Consider the following 16,924-nt stretch of genomic DNA (forward strand, 5'->3'; position numbering starts at 1 on the left):
CTCATTCTTGAAACGGCCAAATGAGAATTGAGTGTGGGGTTATAAACGAAACGTTTTGAAATCGATTCTCTATCTTTCAAATTATTATACAATCGTACTTCTAAAAATCATTAAAAACATTGCATTTTTCCTCATTCCATCACACCGTTGATTAAAACACGCTTCCCAAACGAAAGCCAACGAAAATCACAATAAAAATGTGCCCCAAACACAGTCCGCCCTAGTGAAAATGCTACCACAATCGATTCACCTTTCGCCCGGATGACGCCGCACGATTTGTGGACGATTCGAGCGCGCGTTCGGCTCACTCGCGACAACACCGCTTTCGCCTCGTGCCCGTGCCGAATGCTCGATTCGAGCAGCTTGTACAGTGCAGCTAACCTCGAAAAGGTGAAAAGGGAAAAGCGATGGTCAGCACCATTTAATGTTATTTAGATTTCTAAGAAGTTTAATCTTTTTTAGTTTTCTAATTAGTATTTAAGGCATCTTATTAAGATTAAACCCTGAACGCTAAGCATAATTTTAATCTTTAAAACGTAAAGAAGCCGCTAGAAATACTAGAAAGTAAGTAAAACGGCCCGTGGCCGCCCGGGAAGCGAAAGAAGTGTGCCAGCGAGCCAGCCACCCCGTGTACCCGTGTACCGAAGAGGCAGCAGCGCGTGTACGTGCGTACGTATTGCTGTGTGTCGTTCGTCGTTCCCCCCCCCCTCCCCCCGTGTCGTGGCGTATCCGGAACATGGTTCCACCGTAAGGCGTGCGGGGTTTTTTTTTTGCGATCGGTTTTGTGTCCCCGGTGCCAGGAATGGTACTGTGGGTTATTTTTGGACCCGTTTTCAAACTGCGGAACGTGTGAATTAGCTGTAAAATTTAGCCTTTTTGGATGCTTTTGCTACCATTCCACACAACCACCACCACCACCACCACCCCGTCGACATTCTCCTTGCGTGAACTTCCGTTTGTCGTCGTGATGAGTCTGCATTGTACCACCAATCTGGTACGGATTTTGCGAGCAGTATCCCGACAATGGTTACTGTTTCGTGGCGTACCGGATGGACAAACGCCATCGGTGGTGAGCAAGGTAAGGTGGTGGTGACATTTGGTGGAGAGCCGCTTTTCGCTGCTATGGCCACGCTGCCTTTCGTTCGTCAGCATTGACGAAGAAAAAGGATGCTGCCGCTCGCAGATTATGTCGTGATTACGTAGCTAAATGTTGGGTATTTCCCCCGGTTTGAGTGTGACGCGGAATCGTACGGGGGTCGCCTGGTGTGCTGATGAGTGTGTTCTTCTTTCTCTTCTTCGGACGGCGCACCGTTCACTAGATGGATGCGGTTAATCACCTTCCTTTCCTTCGCATATGTATCCGATATACGCACACACACACACACACACACGCACACATATCGATACTCACACACGTACACGCGCGCATCAACACCTACTTGGATGTGAAGATATTTTATTTTGCTTTTTTCTTTTCTTTCTTTTTCTGTGCCCGTGGTGTTATTATTGTTCCATCGTGTCCTGCTCCGTGGATCGTCCATTTTGGTGTGCCTCTTCTGTCCCCGGCGATATCATCGACGGCGCTTCGGGCGATGCAAACAAACGGAACAAACGGATTCAACGGGGACCACCGCCTACGCACGTGTAGTAAGTGAATAAACATATACAAACACACACGCGCACCTCTGCAGGAGAGTGAGAGGCCCCCTCCACCCTCAACACAAACCCCACGCAAATTCGCCGACGGTAGTGTAGGTGAGGAAGTGTGTGTGAGTGTGTATCCAGCCAGCATCCGGCCAGTGTGTAAACAGGTACCAGGCCAGCCTCATCACGACGTATCCCCCAGGCAACGAGGTGTATCAGCAACCGGCGCGGGCCCCTGCACGGAACCGCAACAGTGAGGGTAGCAGCAGCAGCCTCGGTGGCAGGAAGATGCATCCATCGAAAAAGATGATCCCGGCCGAACTGGATGATCATGAGAAGGGCAAGCTGTTCGTCGGCGGGCTGTCCTGGGAGACGAGCCACGAGAACCTGCAGCGCTACTTTAGCCGGTACGGCGAGGTGATCGACTGCGTGGTGATGAAGAACAACGAGACCGGCCGGTCGCGCGGGTTCGGCTTCGTGACGTTTGCCGATCCGGAGAACGTGGAGCGGGCGCTCGAGAACGGGCCGCACACGCTGGACGGGCGCACGATCGATCCGAAGCCGTGCAATCCGCGCTCGCAGCACAAGCCGAAGCGCACCGGCGGTTACCCGAAGGTGTTCCTCGGCGGGCTGCCGCCCAACATCACCGAGACGGATCTGCGCTCGTTCTTCTGCCGGTACGGCACCGTCATGGAGGTGGTGATCATGTACGACCAGGAGAAGAAGAAGTCGCGCGGCTTCGGCTTCCTGTCGTTCGAGAACGAGAGCGCGGTCGAGCGTGCGACGACGGACCACTTCGTGCACATCAGCGGCAAGCAGGTGGAGGTGAAGAAGGCGGAACCGCGCGACGGCAATCAGAACAACAGCAACAGCATGAACACCGACTCGTACCAGTGGGGCTCGCCGCAGGCACCCCCGATGGGCAACGGGCAGATGGGCGGACCGCCGATCAACATGCAGTCGAACATGATCCAGGGCTACCAGGGCTGGGGCACGTCCCAGCCGCAGCAGGGCTACGGCGGGTACGGGGCCGGTGCGGCCGGTGCCGCCAACGCGTACCAGAGCTGGGGAGCGCCGCCGCCACCGCAGCAGTGGGGCAACTACAATGCCACGCCGCAGCAAACGCAGGGCTACGGTGGGTACGACATGTACAACAACTCGGGCGCCGGTAGCGCCGGCGGGTACGGGTCCGGCAACTGGAACTCGTGGAACATGCCGCCGAACACGGCCGGTTCGGCCGCTGGCTCGACCGCGGACATGTACACGCGCCCCCAGTCCGGCCCGACCGCCGGTCCGGGCGCCTCGGCCGGCCCGACGAGCGGTGGCCCGTCCAAGCCGGGCTCGGAGTACGGTGGCGGTTCGGCCGCGTACGGTGGTGGTGCGGCTGCTGCGGCGGCTGCCGCTGCCGCCGCTACCGCCGGCTACAACTACTACCAGAGCGACCAGAACACGTACAACAACCGGCCGCGCTCGGTGTACGGTGCCGGCAGTGATGCGACCTCCCAGCCGCCCTACCAGGCGTTCTAGATGGGCGAGCGGATTGACGCTTCCGACGTTGCTGCGGGCCGTTTGGCGGGCATGGAACGCCCATCGTTGGCAGCGGGAGGATACGCGTTTGGTGGGCCCGTTAGCGGAGCAAGCGTCCAAGCGCCACTTCCAGCAGCAGCAGCAGCAGCAGCAGCAACAGCATCGGTGCTCAATCGTGGTCAGCGTTTACTGTAAGGAGGATCAATAAGAAAATAGAGAGCACACACACACGCACCCATTTTTTGGCGTCCTATAAATTACACGAATCGAATGGAAAGGAACAAAAAGAAGAAAAAACTAAGAAAACAGAAAGCATTAGAAAGCATCAGCGCAGTGTAACAGCAACAACAATAGAAACAGCATCATGCATACACAGCAACATACAGATATAAAAAAATACCCTCTGTAAATCGATTTAGTAGAGTGAAGTGGAACGGGCCCACAGCGTCGAGCAAGGGGTCGGAATTCCATCAGGATTTTAGCAGAAGTAAGCACCCATACGCTAGATAAGAGAGGAAAACTAAACAAAAAAAAATCTGACGATCATGATGATGATGGAACTTTCCGATGAATTGTTTCATAAAACACTGTCCGCTTGGGAAACTCACTCATACATACAACAAGCTAAAAGTGTGGAGGGGGTGGACAGACATCGTATTTCATTCAATTACAAGCAAGAGCATGGAGTATATACAGCAGCAACAAACTCTATACATTATAAATAATTATATATATACATATAACAAGGAAGAAAACAAAACAAAAGGTAAAATCATATAAACAAAATGAGGGATTCTTATAAGGTGAGCAACAACAAAAAAAAAAAAAGAAAAGAAAACACGGAAAAACAAAAAAGGATGCTTAGCAAAGATTATAAAAAAAAACAAGTAACTCTAGTAACTACTATTATAAACAACAAGAACAACCACATCCATATTGCATATAAATGTTCGCAAACACAAAACACACACCCACACACAAAACACACTACAATCCTCCCCATAAAAAAAATGCTGGTGAAGAAATAAGAAGAGCAAAAAACACAACACAAATGGAGTAAACGATAGATAGAGCGATGATGGTGGTATGCGTAGGAAAGCGAAGCTAATTAGAAGGAGAAGATAATAATACTAACTAATTACATTTACTTTGCGCGACTTTAGAATGAGGAAGCAAACAAAACACACAAATTCATGATAAGTAGTTTACGATAGAAACAAAAGCAAGAGAAAGAGAGATAGAGAGATAGAAAGAGAGTTATATAAAGCTGGAAGCTGGAAAACATGTAAAAGATGCAAGTATAGGAGCGAAGCGCTGTAACAACCACGGTTAATATTTGGAGGGGTAATATGGTAGAGTTTGAAGCAAACCGGTGGCGTTCGGGGGATGAGAAGTACTAAAAACTACAAATTTTCCTTTAAATGCAGAACCCACACACACACACACACACACACACACACTTGTACACAGAGAGATTGGATTTAGTGTGAGGAAAGAGAGCGAGAGAGAGAGAGAGAGAGAGAGAGAGAGAGAGAGAGAGATGGTTGGATTTGTTGTTGCATTGAAACATTGTTTCCTGTTCTGGTGGAAATAGTAACGGATTGTATTAAATTAACACTAGTTTTTCACACTTCTTTTTTAAGCAGATAAATGGGTGGAAACTCGGACATTACACACACCTACCACACACCCACCTTACCACCTATCTTTCGAGTTTTGTTTATACACCTCATTTACATACATAAACACACGCGCGCGCTCGCGAATAATTAACTGTTGCCGGCAATATCGGGGAGGAGGGAGAGGGTGTGTAAAAGTAAGTTAGCCTCTGTGTGTTGTTTTAAAGTATAATATTCGTATAGTAACTTTCGAAATAGAAACAGACGAAACGCGTCAATCTTTGTAATTGGGTGTGAAATTGTTATTGAATTGGATTGTGGGAAGAGATTGCTTCTGTTTTTTTTTTTTAAATATAACACACAACAAGAAACAAAAGAAAAACATAAACGTGCAACACTGAACACATAATACCGGCAATTAATATATAGCGAGGCAGAGTGGCAGACAGACAGAGCGAAAGCGCTGAAAGTATCGTTTGTGTTGGTCGATGTGTAGGAAAACACAGTAAAGCTGTTTCGCTTTTTTTTTTTGAAAATTATCTCTGCGTGTATGTGCGTGTGCTGTGTGTCCCACATGTAAAGTGTTTTTTTTTTAAAGTAACAAACTAGATACAAACATACCAATTTGAAGACAAAGTTAAAGAGACAAACACCACCGCAAACGAAAGGAGGATTGTTTGGTTTTGTTTTCAATTATCTTTCCCTCCAACACACACACACACACACCGTTGTACGTGAACTGTTTGCAGCCTGTTTTCTTTCCATTCGTTTAATTTTTTTATATATGATAAATATTATTTTTTCGATTTTGTTTTATAAAACACCATTTACTTTAATTATCGATCTATGAATAATGCTAGCTTGTTCTGTTCTTTTTTAATTGTATGCTAAACATACACACACACACACACACACACACGTACTGTGGTAGTGCCCTCTAGTAGTCACACTCTAGTGTCTGGCCAGAGCTTCCACAAAGACACAAACCAACGGTCGAAATGGTCCTTTTTTGGCACAACTTTTCCTTTCCCCCTTCTGGAGTTTTTTTTGTTTTGTTTTAATTTGATTTGTACCACCTGGGCGTATGTATGCTAAGTTCGCTTTTATCCCTATTATACCGTCATTTTATGGGTAGCACACAAGCGATATGTTAAACGAGAGACACGAGCAGAGCCAGTTTAAAACTGTGGGTAGATGTATTTCAGTTCTGGCATGTCTGGTGTCAACACCAGGGGAAGAACGATAGGATTAACGCACGCAAGAATTCAATTGTGAAAACTTTATCATTTTAAAATAATGCGTAAATATGCGGTAGTTCAGCTTCTCGTCTCGTTTGTGAAGGATATTCTTTTTCCGAGTGCGCTAGTGTACTCACTTTTAAGCTAGAACAAAACAAGGCTAACAATGGCAAGGCTCCCTGCCAAAATACCGGCAATGGCTGCGGATGAAGCATGGCTGTTAGTTAAGAATCATTGTGCAGGTCATACAAAAAGAGAAAGATATGTAATGGCAATTAGCAGTTAATTTCGTGCGCGCCAATATTATGCTAGGAGAAGAAAGCACTTACACACACACACACACACACACACACACAAACCACTATTTTTAGCGGTGGGGAAAGACGGTGATTGTTTTAAACAAAAAAAGGATAGTAGTAACAACACTTGATTTATCACGCCTTGATCATCGAGAAAGGCATACCTAAGGATATATTAGTATTTGCTTTCCTTTTCTTTTAATGTGGAATTCTATTATTGTACATTTTAGATAGCATCCTACCTACCAACACCCCTGTGTATTGTGTCAAAAAAACTGCTCGCGGACGATTAATATTAAAATGTAAAATGTATGCCCCGTGAGGGAGGGCAGGATTGTTCTCACGCGCGCGCGGCTTTTTAATGATTGTAACAAAAAAAAAACCGACTTTGTGCTTTTATTCTGTTTTCCTCATTCCTTTTTCGTGTTTTGTTTTCTTCTTCTATCTCTGTAACAGCTCTTTTATTTAACATTATTTTTTATTTAAATGCCCCCCTCTGTGTCTGTTCCTTTGTTCCCTTTTTCATCTATGAACTAGTTTTCCACGGAGTTTTCGAATAAGTAAAGTGGAAAAACAAGAATATTTTTCTTTTTTTTTTTGCTTGTTTTAAAGACCGCAGCAGGCGGGCTTTCTAATAGTAGGAGCATACCGCTACACGTAAGGTACATAGATCACGCGCGCACGCACGCACGTGTGTATCGCGTATCTTAAGAACGAGAACTGATATTGTGTAACTTTTTAGCGAGGAAGTTAATAACAAAACAAACAAAATCATACTGTATCGAACTGAGCGAATACCGGTGCGTCGGTGTGTGTGTGTGTGTGTGTGTGTGTGTGTGTGTGTGTGTGTGTGCATGTGCGTGTGTTAGCAGATAAAACAACACCCGCAAGGGCACAGGGCTTCTCGCGCACGTGTTTGCTCATTGCGCAAAAAATATTGTTTGTGGTGCGCGTTTTTAAGCGTATGTATGTGCGTGTGTCCTATGTTTCCTAGGAAACGAAAAGGATAACTGCATTAGCGGAGGGGTGTTGTTGGTGTTGTTGTTGTTGGTTAAGCCCAAGTAATTGTTATAATGAAGCATATAAGGAACCAGAAATGAAACAGAAATAGTTTATTTTTTCTCTCTCTCTCTCTCTCTCTCTGTATTATAAGGTGTCCCTTCTTTTTTGTTTTAACAAATTAGTGCAACAAAAACCTAGAAATCAAACTAAAATAGTGGATAAACCAACTTCTCCAACAGCTAAGGTTTAGAGGCGTGTTGTGCGTTTGTTTGTTGAATGCGTGAAAGGGAATGTTTGAATGAGCAAGGCAGAAAGATATCGTGCGTGTGTGCGTGTGCGTGTGTGTGTGGGTTAAGAATTCTGTTCTAAAACAAAAACTACTAGAGTGTAACACAGAAAATTGTTTAAGAAAAAAAAGGGAAGAAAAACTCAACCACCAAGCAAGCAACAACGGATTAAAGCTCGGGAGAAGAGGTCCGAGATTTTTGTAGGTTAGGTGTAAAACAAGTAACAACAATAAGCTAAAAAAGAACATCAGTTAAGATACCGCCGGAAGCCCTGTTTTAGTAGTGTTTTGTTTGATTTTTTTTTGTTTTGCATAAGAACTGGTAAAGAACTAGGTTTAAAAGAAGAAGCGTCAGATAACTTAAACAATAGTGAATAGACATCGTTAGTAGAGACAGATAGTAGACACACACACACATATACACACATACACACACACACACACACACAGCGAAGTGGAGGCGCGCGTTCAACGTCTAAAAGAGAAGAAAAGCGTGAATTTTCCTATTGTTTTCCGGAAACAAAACAAATGGTATCGAATACCCGTTAGTTTTTGTTTGCTTCCTTTTTAACAACACACACACCCCCCCCCAGGGTGCGTGATATTAGTGTTGAGATGTTAATTATGTTTCTTTTTTTTCTGTGTGTGTAGAGTCACTTCCATGTTTTGATGTATTTTAAAAGTAATGCTACTATGCTATGACTATTACTTACTACTAGTACTACTACTACTACTACTAACTACCACGTACGTATGTTCTCCTCTTGGCTGGCCTGCGTTAGCGAGCCGGAAAGTAAGATAGTTTAGAAGCTTATACCCACAGTTGTTCCCCTTTCCCTCCTCCTCCTCCCCATCCATCCATGTTACAATCCATGCTACCTTCTCCTACTCCGACCCTAAGTGGCCCTTTTCTCCCCACCGCCCGTTCGGAAAGCGACTGGCTACGTTAATTTGCCTCACATCGTCCGGTTGATCCTGCTTCCTTCCGTTTTGTTTTAAGAAGGATGTACCGTTTGTTCATTCTTTTCGTTCGTTTGTTTGTTTGTAGTGCTTTCTTAAGGTAATGTGTGTAGTAGGCAAGTGTTAGGCAACTGAACTGAGCTAAGGAAAAGTGAGGAAAAATACAAAAAACAACAGCTACCACCACCCTAGGAGGGCAAAAGCGTCGTGTGCGTCGTGTGTGTGTGTGTGCTATCCCCCCTCCTCCAGCTAGAAGAAAATCCTATGAGGAAAACAAAGTGGCGAACGGTAGCGAGCGAGTGAGAAATTTGCGTTTAATTTTATGTATGTTCCGCTTTATGATTAATTTGTTTATGCGTTTTTTTTTTCTTTAAACTTCACTATCTTCTTCTGTGTAATTTGCTATCTTTTCTTCTTTTTTTTGTCGGATATTTGCATAAATATATATACACTACCATTATAATAGAAGCATACAACCGTATCGTTTTGCTCACTTTTTGCTGTATATCATTTTGTTTACTTTTTTTGTTTAATCATCCCATAAGAGCGGTACGAAAAGATAAAAAAAAACCTTTTGTCACATACAAAAACACACCACTCATGCAAGATCGAATGTGATGTTCATTTAAACTTTCCTCCCTTTTTTCCCTTTTTCCCCCCCTTTTCCGTGTTAGTTAAGCAATGCGTGTCTGTGACCTGCAGGTTGTGGTTGCGCCACACCGTGCGCTTCTTTCCACCCGGTCCGATGCCATAGGACGCAGTAGGACACAGGTGGTTTTAGCAAAACAATAATAATGTAACGCGCCGTATTTTTTAGTGTATCTGGTGTGTACACGAAACAATTGCAACATAACTGCGGCTGGATATGATCCCTGTACACGCCGCCCGTCGATTTAGGTTTGTTGTATTGGGGGGGTTAACGCTCTATCGTTTAAAGGCAAGTTTTTAACAAAACAGAAACAAATCGTACCTATCGCTTAGCATAATAATAACTGCCAAATAGAACGTAAAGGAAAGGTAAACAAAAAAACAAAAAAACACCGCGATATAGATGAGAAGAAATTAAGCAAGCTACTAATAGATTGTGTATGATAAGGAAAAAAAAACCATCAAATTGCGCCAACAAAACGAAGGAGAGCGTAGCGCTCCTTTGTGTGAATGAGATAAGAATAACAAAAACAAAACAAACACACACGGTTTTATTAATTAACAACTAAGTGAGAGGCATCAAGCTAAGTTAGGATATAAATTTTCGTTTTTCCCACACAGTGGGGTGTGGGGATATACTTTTAAAACTAAACATCACCACCACTGTGGAATTCCAAGTGGAGAACTGGACAGCGTGCGGCAGCGACAATCCTCAGATTACAGACACACAATCCTAGACTCGACTAGATAGTTTCTTTCTTTGTTCGAAAACTCGTTTCCTACAACAATCCGGTGTGTGTAATACAGAGAAGAGAAGAGAGAGAGAGAGAGAGAGAGAGAGAGAGAGAGAGAGAGAGAGAGAAAAAAAAAACAATCCAGAACATACACATTAATAACATAAAATGCTGCTAAAACATGAAAAGGAAGCAAAAACCGAACAACCTTACACAGATGAACAGATTATATATTAATGACGCTAATAGGGACAACATTAAGGGGGTGTCAAGTTCATCATTTTTATTACGTTTTATGGTATACATCGTTTTGCTTACTTTCTATCCACAAACACGGTTCAATGGTGTCTAATTTGGTTCTGTTTTTGTGCGTCCTTTTTCCTTCTTTTTTACCCTCTTTAGTTGTGTCCTCCTCCTCCGACAGCAGTTTTTTTTTTTTGTATTTAAATAATCAAACTTAATAAATATAATCATTTATTATTAAAACTTTCGTTAGCCAATGGATTTTTTATTTGTTTTTATATCTTTTCACTTTTTTGTTTTGTATGTTTTTTTTACTTCATTTTTAAAGCATTTTTTCTCTTTATCCTTTTAGGTTTTGAGGATAGGTGTGTGTGTGTGTGTGTATGTCGCACATATGTTTTCTCTTCCAGTATATCAATCAGCCAGCAAAAGAAGCAACATTCACACTCGATTCGGCAGTTGCGTTCCGAATAGCTCCTTTCCGGCTCTCCAACCGCCCTCCCTTCCCTTTTAAACTAAGCCGAGGTTTCTCTAGCTGTGTACACTGGGGTGCTAATACAGCTAAGAAAATGCTAACCACGCTTATAGAAACATCAAGAAGAAAAAAACAAAAACACAGCCAAGGCAAAACAGCGATGTGTAGTAGTTGATGATAGTAGCCGGTAGACTCGCGTGTGTATAAGACCGAAATAGCATACAACGTAAGCAAGGGCCACGAACCTAAAAGATACTTTACAATACGCATAAGCATTACCAAATAGTCCGATGAAAACTAAGTGAAATAAGCGAAAACAAAACACAAAACCGAAGACAAACAAAAGAAAACAAGCATACAAAACACACGGGCACTACAATCGATACGATGCTAGCAAAAGCGGTAGAAAGGAGAGAGAGAAAAACGAAACACGAAGAAGAAAAAAAATATAGCGACACAAAAGGTAAACATGTAAGCTGAAATTGAAAAGACTGGTTAATATCAATTTTGAATTTAAGAACCCATAATAAGTAAGCAAGAGTAGGGCAAACAAGAATTAAGAAAAGAAAAAAACAAAGCAAACAGAAACCTAATAATCATTAATTAACACATTAAATAAGACGGTAAACAAACAAACACATACACACACAGAAACACAACTCACAAAAAAGGGAGAAGAAATCGAGAAAAGGAAAAGAAAGAGTAGGTAAAAGTTGTTGAAACTCCCCTCCCCAGTATCCCCAGGTGAACACAGCAGTAAACATGTTATGTAAAGTTAGATCAAAGCAAGCGAGCAAACTCATACTGAAGCCTAGTGGTACATTTATTCTACATCCTGTTATTAAGAAAGAGAGAGAGAGGGAGGTAGAGAGAAAATAGAAGAGAGAAAAAGAAAGGGAGAAACGCGGAGAGAAAGGGGAAAACACGCACGCGATATTACTATTACAGTGGACAGTGGTCATGCGCTGGTTGAAGGTACTTACTGTCGTTAAGTAATGTCGATTATAGTTCGCTCTAGATCGCCCAAATTAATCGCCCCCAAGTGGCTCCGATGGCCAATTCCGTACAATAATGCTGCAAGGGAACAACGTGGTACTACAACGTGTGTTCTTCCTTTCCGAAGCTCGCGTTTGCCGTGCTACTACACCGTGTGCGTTCTGTTCTGTGTCACTTTTGTGGTTAATGCTCATTGATACTTATTGATAATCATTGATAAAAACATACTTGTTTTGGTTTGGGGGAGATAAAGATAAACAAATTGGGCGAGAATGTAATTTTAAGATCACTCTGATGTACCTTTTTCGATGAAACGATGCGACCGAAACACTTGAACATGTTGCGATAATGTGCGTTCCTTTTTCACTTATCAAAATCGTTACAGAAACAGCCACACACGGGATAGACACACACACACACACATTACACTGTTGGTGTTGGTGCTTTCGGTTGTTTGTTAGAAAGAGTATTGCACGAAGTAATGTAACTAGAAAGGATAGCGTTGAACCACTAACTCTTGGTTTGTGGAGGCGTTGAGGATCGCGTCGTCCGCGTACGCAAAGGCTGTGGATTAGTTCTGACTAGGTCAGCCCCCGTTAGGTGGGCTTTTCCGTTAAGGCTCTCACCTATCCTGGTTTTCCCTTCATCCTTTTCCCCCCTTTCCCTTCTTACGATAAGGACAAAAGGCTCGTTTTGCCCAGTGCCACGCTGTACGATCCGCTGTACCAAGCGGCACACACGCAACCCGCACCCGGCTGGATGGTTGTTATGGCAAACGAGAATGCAAATAAAGATCGTTATAGAGTTATAAGCAGAGATATATTTTTCGAGTGCTACACATAAACAATAATAAAACACTGTTTAATCAGCCTATAGTTGCTAGCTCGTCGCCAGGATCCAGTTGATGATCCAGTATTCTCTCTCCCTCGCCCTCTTGAAGGGGGCGTTGAAGATCGAAAGGGATCAGTTTTACTACGTTCCGTAGAACGCTCGCGCCCGATTACCATAATGTGGACACAGTGTGGGCTGATTTTCCCTCAATAACCCTTTTGTCCCTTGTTATATTAACTGTAGCTGTAAGGCGAATCGTTTTAAAACCAAACAAAACAACTCTCTTTAGCCGCCCTAGTGTGTGGCATCTGTTTTGCGAGTCTGCTGTATCGTGTGTCTTGGGGCGTGTTGTGCAATTGGGATTAAATCGGACAACAAATACAAAAACACACACACACATACAACTGTAACTGTAACTTAGTAAGTTATACATTTATACGAGCGGATATTGTTTACGATACTGAATAAGTGACCCCCCCGGGGCTAGGGACTGTTACACCTTGGCTGGCTATAACAATGCATTGGATGAAAGGAGTGAAAGGAGAAAAGCGAACCAATTTCAGAAGAAATGCTAAACAAACCCGGAAAGGAGCATTTGGAGCGTGCTATCGATGTGAGAAGTTCGTTGCTTTTTTGTTGGTTTTATGTTACTGCAAGCAGAGCAGCTGGAAATAGAAAGGTAAAATTGGGGAAAAACAAAAAACTCAAATGAAGAAATGAACAGTTGTAAAAGATGATAAAGAAAAAACATTACAGAAATAAAAGATTAAATTTGATGAAAAATCTGTAACACAACAATACAAAAGCTCAGTATTGCACTTTGTACACAGGAACAAAACAAACACACATACACACACACACACATGTAAGAACTCCTTCAAACTATATACCCAACCACACTAATGTTACTTAAGCATAGACATATGAGAAACTAGAACATACACTCACTTATACATTTACATATATATATATATATATATATATATATATATATATATATATACACACACACATATATTCTAACAGAGAAGAAAACAAAACGAATAACTCTAAACACAGTTTAAAGGATTTAGGGTGAAATCGAAGAGAAAGAGAAAAAAAAACGAGAGCAAATAATTTTCGTTTTATTGACATTGCCTTATTAACTTTAACAGAAAACATAAAACAAGTAAAGAACAGTAAAGTGGCATGTGAGTAGACGGCAGCATTAGAGTACATTTAGATTCAGATGAAGCAGCGTACGCAGGAGTGGAGGGATGAAGCTTTTCGGTTTGAAGCGCGTTTGAAGCATCGTGTTCGATCGGATCGAGTGAGTGTTGCGGGTGCTTGCATGTTTTCGCCTGTGAAGTAACAGGGCGATCATCACATTTTCGATACTCCAACTTCTGATCTCACCGGTTGCAAACTAAATCAACCTACAACAATAAACGATAGTTACGATACGGGAAATGATTACGTGCCCATCCCATCCTTCAAAAACTGAACCTTGCGGGCATCGATAATAAGCATTTTTAAACCTGAATGATTAAGTAAACGACTCAGTAACCATGATCGAGTAGCGTTATTGTGGTAGTAAGATCTGAAGTAAAAATGCTGCAGGCATTGAATGACACTGTAATGGAACAGAAAGATTAAATTCAACACACCTTCTTCAACATGTCGAGAGGTGTACAAACGATTGTTCTCTCTTTCTTTTCTTTTTTGTTGTTGTGTGCAAAATAATAATAATAATAATAATAATAATAATAATAATAATAATAATAATAATAATAATAATAACAATAATAATAATAATAAATAAACAATGTGTAAAACAACTGATGATGATGATATTTGCTTGACAGTGCGTACAGGAGCGAACTCTGTCTGTATGTTTGTATTGTGCCGAGAGGAGAGCAGTTTGCTGTAACGAAACTCATCCATGTAGTAGTATTTAATCGCTAACAAGTAAACGACACTAATTAAGATAATAATACAATACAATATCAATGTACTCGTAAAATAGAACACAAACAACCTTTGAAATATGATATGATCCTAGTGTGTAAACAGATAAACAGAAGAACCGAAAAGAAGGGAAAGAGAGGAAAAGAAATGTATTAAATCATGACACTATTTTAAAAGAAGATACAAAAAACACCCAAACCAATTCATTCGTTTTGCGTAGAGATACGTTATATTGGGAGGTGAAAGACAGACCAGACAGAGAGGTGCAAGATGATCATATATTCCTTGCAGTAACACAGTAAATCTCCGACTCAGCAGTAGTAGTAGCAGTTGGTGGAATGGGATTGATCGCGATCGTGCCACGAAACGATGGTGCAGTGTATCCCGGGAAACGGCCTGAAACGCATGAAGGAGACAGCTTGTTGAGATAGAGTTTTAGATTTCAGACATCCCTTCACCGACTCCACCCGATTCTTCACAGGCATAACACAATCGTTAGTCTTAAGTTTAGCGGTAGAACCGTAACCTTAAAGGTGTTCGGACCCCCAACACCTTCCCCTCCCCCCTCGTGTCCTTTTGTGTGTAAATTACCTAGGGCAGGTCTAGAATGTCCCTGTCCGACGGGTGGATCGTTTCCGTTCTTTTTGATCAGGGAAAGCGTATCTGTTTTCGTGGATGCGGGTTACGTTCTCGATGCTCATAATAGCCGAACGCAACATGCAGGTACTGTAGTAACTCACGAGTACTATGTTGGTAACATTTAATTTACAAAACAGCTCTTATGCGAAGATAATTGTTAAGGAAAAGTATAGTAGGAGTTGGACAGAAAAGAAAAGAACAGCATCACACAACAATAAAACCAAAACAACTTCTAGTTTTACCGTACAGAGAATACGTATAAGCGATGTTTAAGTTTCGTTTTGATCGAGCGTTGAGTGTGCACCGCGATCGCGAGAGCCCATGTGGGATAGAACATTTTGAGTAATGATAGAAATGATCTCCTAGCAACCTTGCCCCCATATATACCTATATATGTATGTCACAAAATGAGCGATTGTCTCCTGTTGTCGGTGTTTTTCTTTGTGTTGGTTGATTTTTTTTGAACACTAGCAAAACAAAACAAAAAAAAAATGATAAACTAACTGAGAAATGCTAGCAATGTGTTTATTAAGAGTGTAACAAAAACAGACAAAACAAAAATGAGACAGCAAAAACAAAAAAGTATTGCAAAACAAGCATCACTAACAAAAAAAAAACACAAAACTGGTTGTTTGTATGGAAATTATTTAATGAAGAAAAATGGAACAAATTCAATCCAAAACCACCCCCCTGTTGCAGCATTGGCTCTTATTGAAGTTGTTTGAAGCTGTTTCATCGTACATTGAAGATGACATTATTTGTGTGTGGTAGTAGTAGCAGTAGTCTCAACAAAGCCTTTCTTTCTTTCGTTTGGATGATTGGAGGATATTTGCTGTTTTAAATGCCATTTCAAGCTACTAAGAACGTGTGTGATCTTCATCTAGTAGTGATCGATCTCGTTTGGTGCTCTAAAGATGATTCAAGGTTCATCCTTTATTCTCAACATTCTGTTAATGATGATTGAACCCACTGGTACGTAAATACAATGATGTTTCCTGAATTTAATTTCTTTACGATTTAGTATCCTATTTTTTACAGAAAAACTTGACACCTTGCAAGCAGCTTGCGCCGCACAAAATCGAGAACAACAGTATGGTGAAGTTATAGAGAACGTTCTGCCTAATGGTTACCGATGGCCTAATGCTTCCGTACCGTACCTGTTTGATGGAGTTTTTGGAAAGTAGGTGCCACATTAAACCTTCTATCAACTAATCAACCATATTCGTCATTTGTAGATGCTACTGAACTTTCAACAATAAACGATGCAATAGACCTGCTCAGTACGGTGTCTTGCGTGCGGTTCACAAGAAGGACGTCTGAGCTTCACTATCTAGTGATAACAAACAAGCTCGGAACGGAGTGTTGGGCTGATACGGGACGTCAGCGACGTGGTCCAACGGTAATCCAAACTCATAGTAAGAACTCTCAATCTTCTAATCTCTTCCCTTACTTAGTACATGAACCTCCCGAAGCGGTGCACTAAACGCGTTGGAACGGTACTGCACGAGCTGCTGCACGTGTTGGGCTTTCTGCATCAACACACGCGCCCCGATCGGGATCAGTACCTGTGCGTGCTATATGAGCACGTTCGACCACATCCTATCGCGCTGTACCACTACGAGATCGTTCGTCCTTGGACGGACCAAGCGTTCCCATTGCCGTATGACTTTGCGAGCATCATGCACTACACACCGGAGATGTACAGTGTGGCACCGGGTCGATTGCCTACCATGGTACCGCGGCATCCCTGGAGCATGGTTGCGATCGGTCATCAAGCTCGTCTGACGGAGTATGACGTGTTGGCAATACAGTTTCTTTACTGCCTATGCTGATCAA

At 42.4% G+C, this 16,924-nt stretch overlaps 2 protein-coding genes across 5 annotated transcripts in view; both read left to right on the forward strand.

Annotated features, from left to right (window-relative positions):
• Positions 1-10,097, forward strand: part of LOC120952452 (heterogeneous nuclear ribonucleoprotein 27C) — a 214,784-nt gene extending 204,687 nt beyond the window's left edge. The window contains exons 1-2 of one of the 4 annotated variants that reach the window (XM_040371782.2): positions 320-410; positions 1,649-10,097. In XM_040371782.2, coding sequence (XP_040227716.1) covers positions 1,933-3,171 — 1,239 coding nt within the window. In that variant the 5' untranslated portion in view covers positions 320-410; positions 1,649-1,932 and the 3' untranslated portion in view covers positions 3,172-10,097. The other 3 variants (XM_040371781.2, XM_040371783.2, XM_049606617.1) reach the window with 3 other exon arrangements.
• Positions 10,098-16,210: 6,113 nt separating this feature from the next.
• Positions 16,211-16,920, forward strand: LOC120952455 (astacin-like metalloprotease toxin 4). Its single transcript, XM_049606924.1, has 3 exons — positions 16,211-16,268; positions 16,324-16,487; positions 16,543-16,920. Exons 1-3 carry the CDS (start codon positions 16,211-16,213, stop codon positions 16,918-16,920), a joined length of 600 nt encoding a protein of 199 aa, XP_049462881.1.
• Positions 16,921-16,924: the final 4 nt, after the last annotated feature.

The sequence above is a fragment of the Anopheles coluzzii genome, chromosome 2 (genome assembly GCF_943734685.1).
Source record: "Anopheles coluzzii chromosome 2, AcolN3, whole genome shotgun sequence".
Taxonomy (NCBI): Eukaryota; Metazoa; Arthropoda; class Insecta; order Diptera; family Culicidae; genus Anopheles; species Anopheles coluzzii.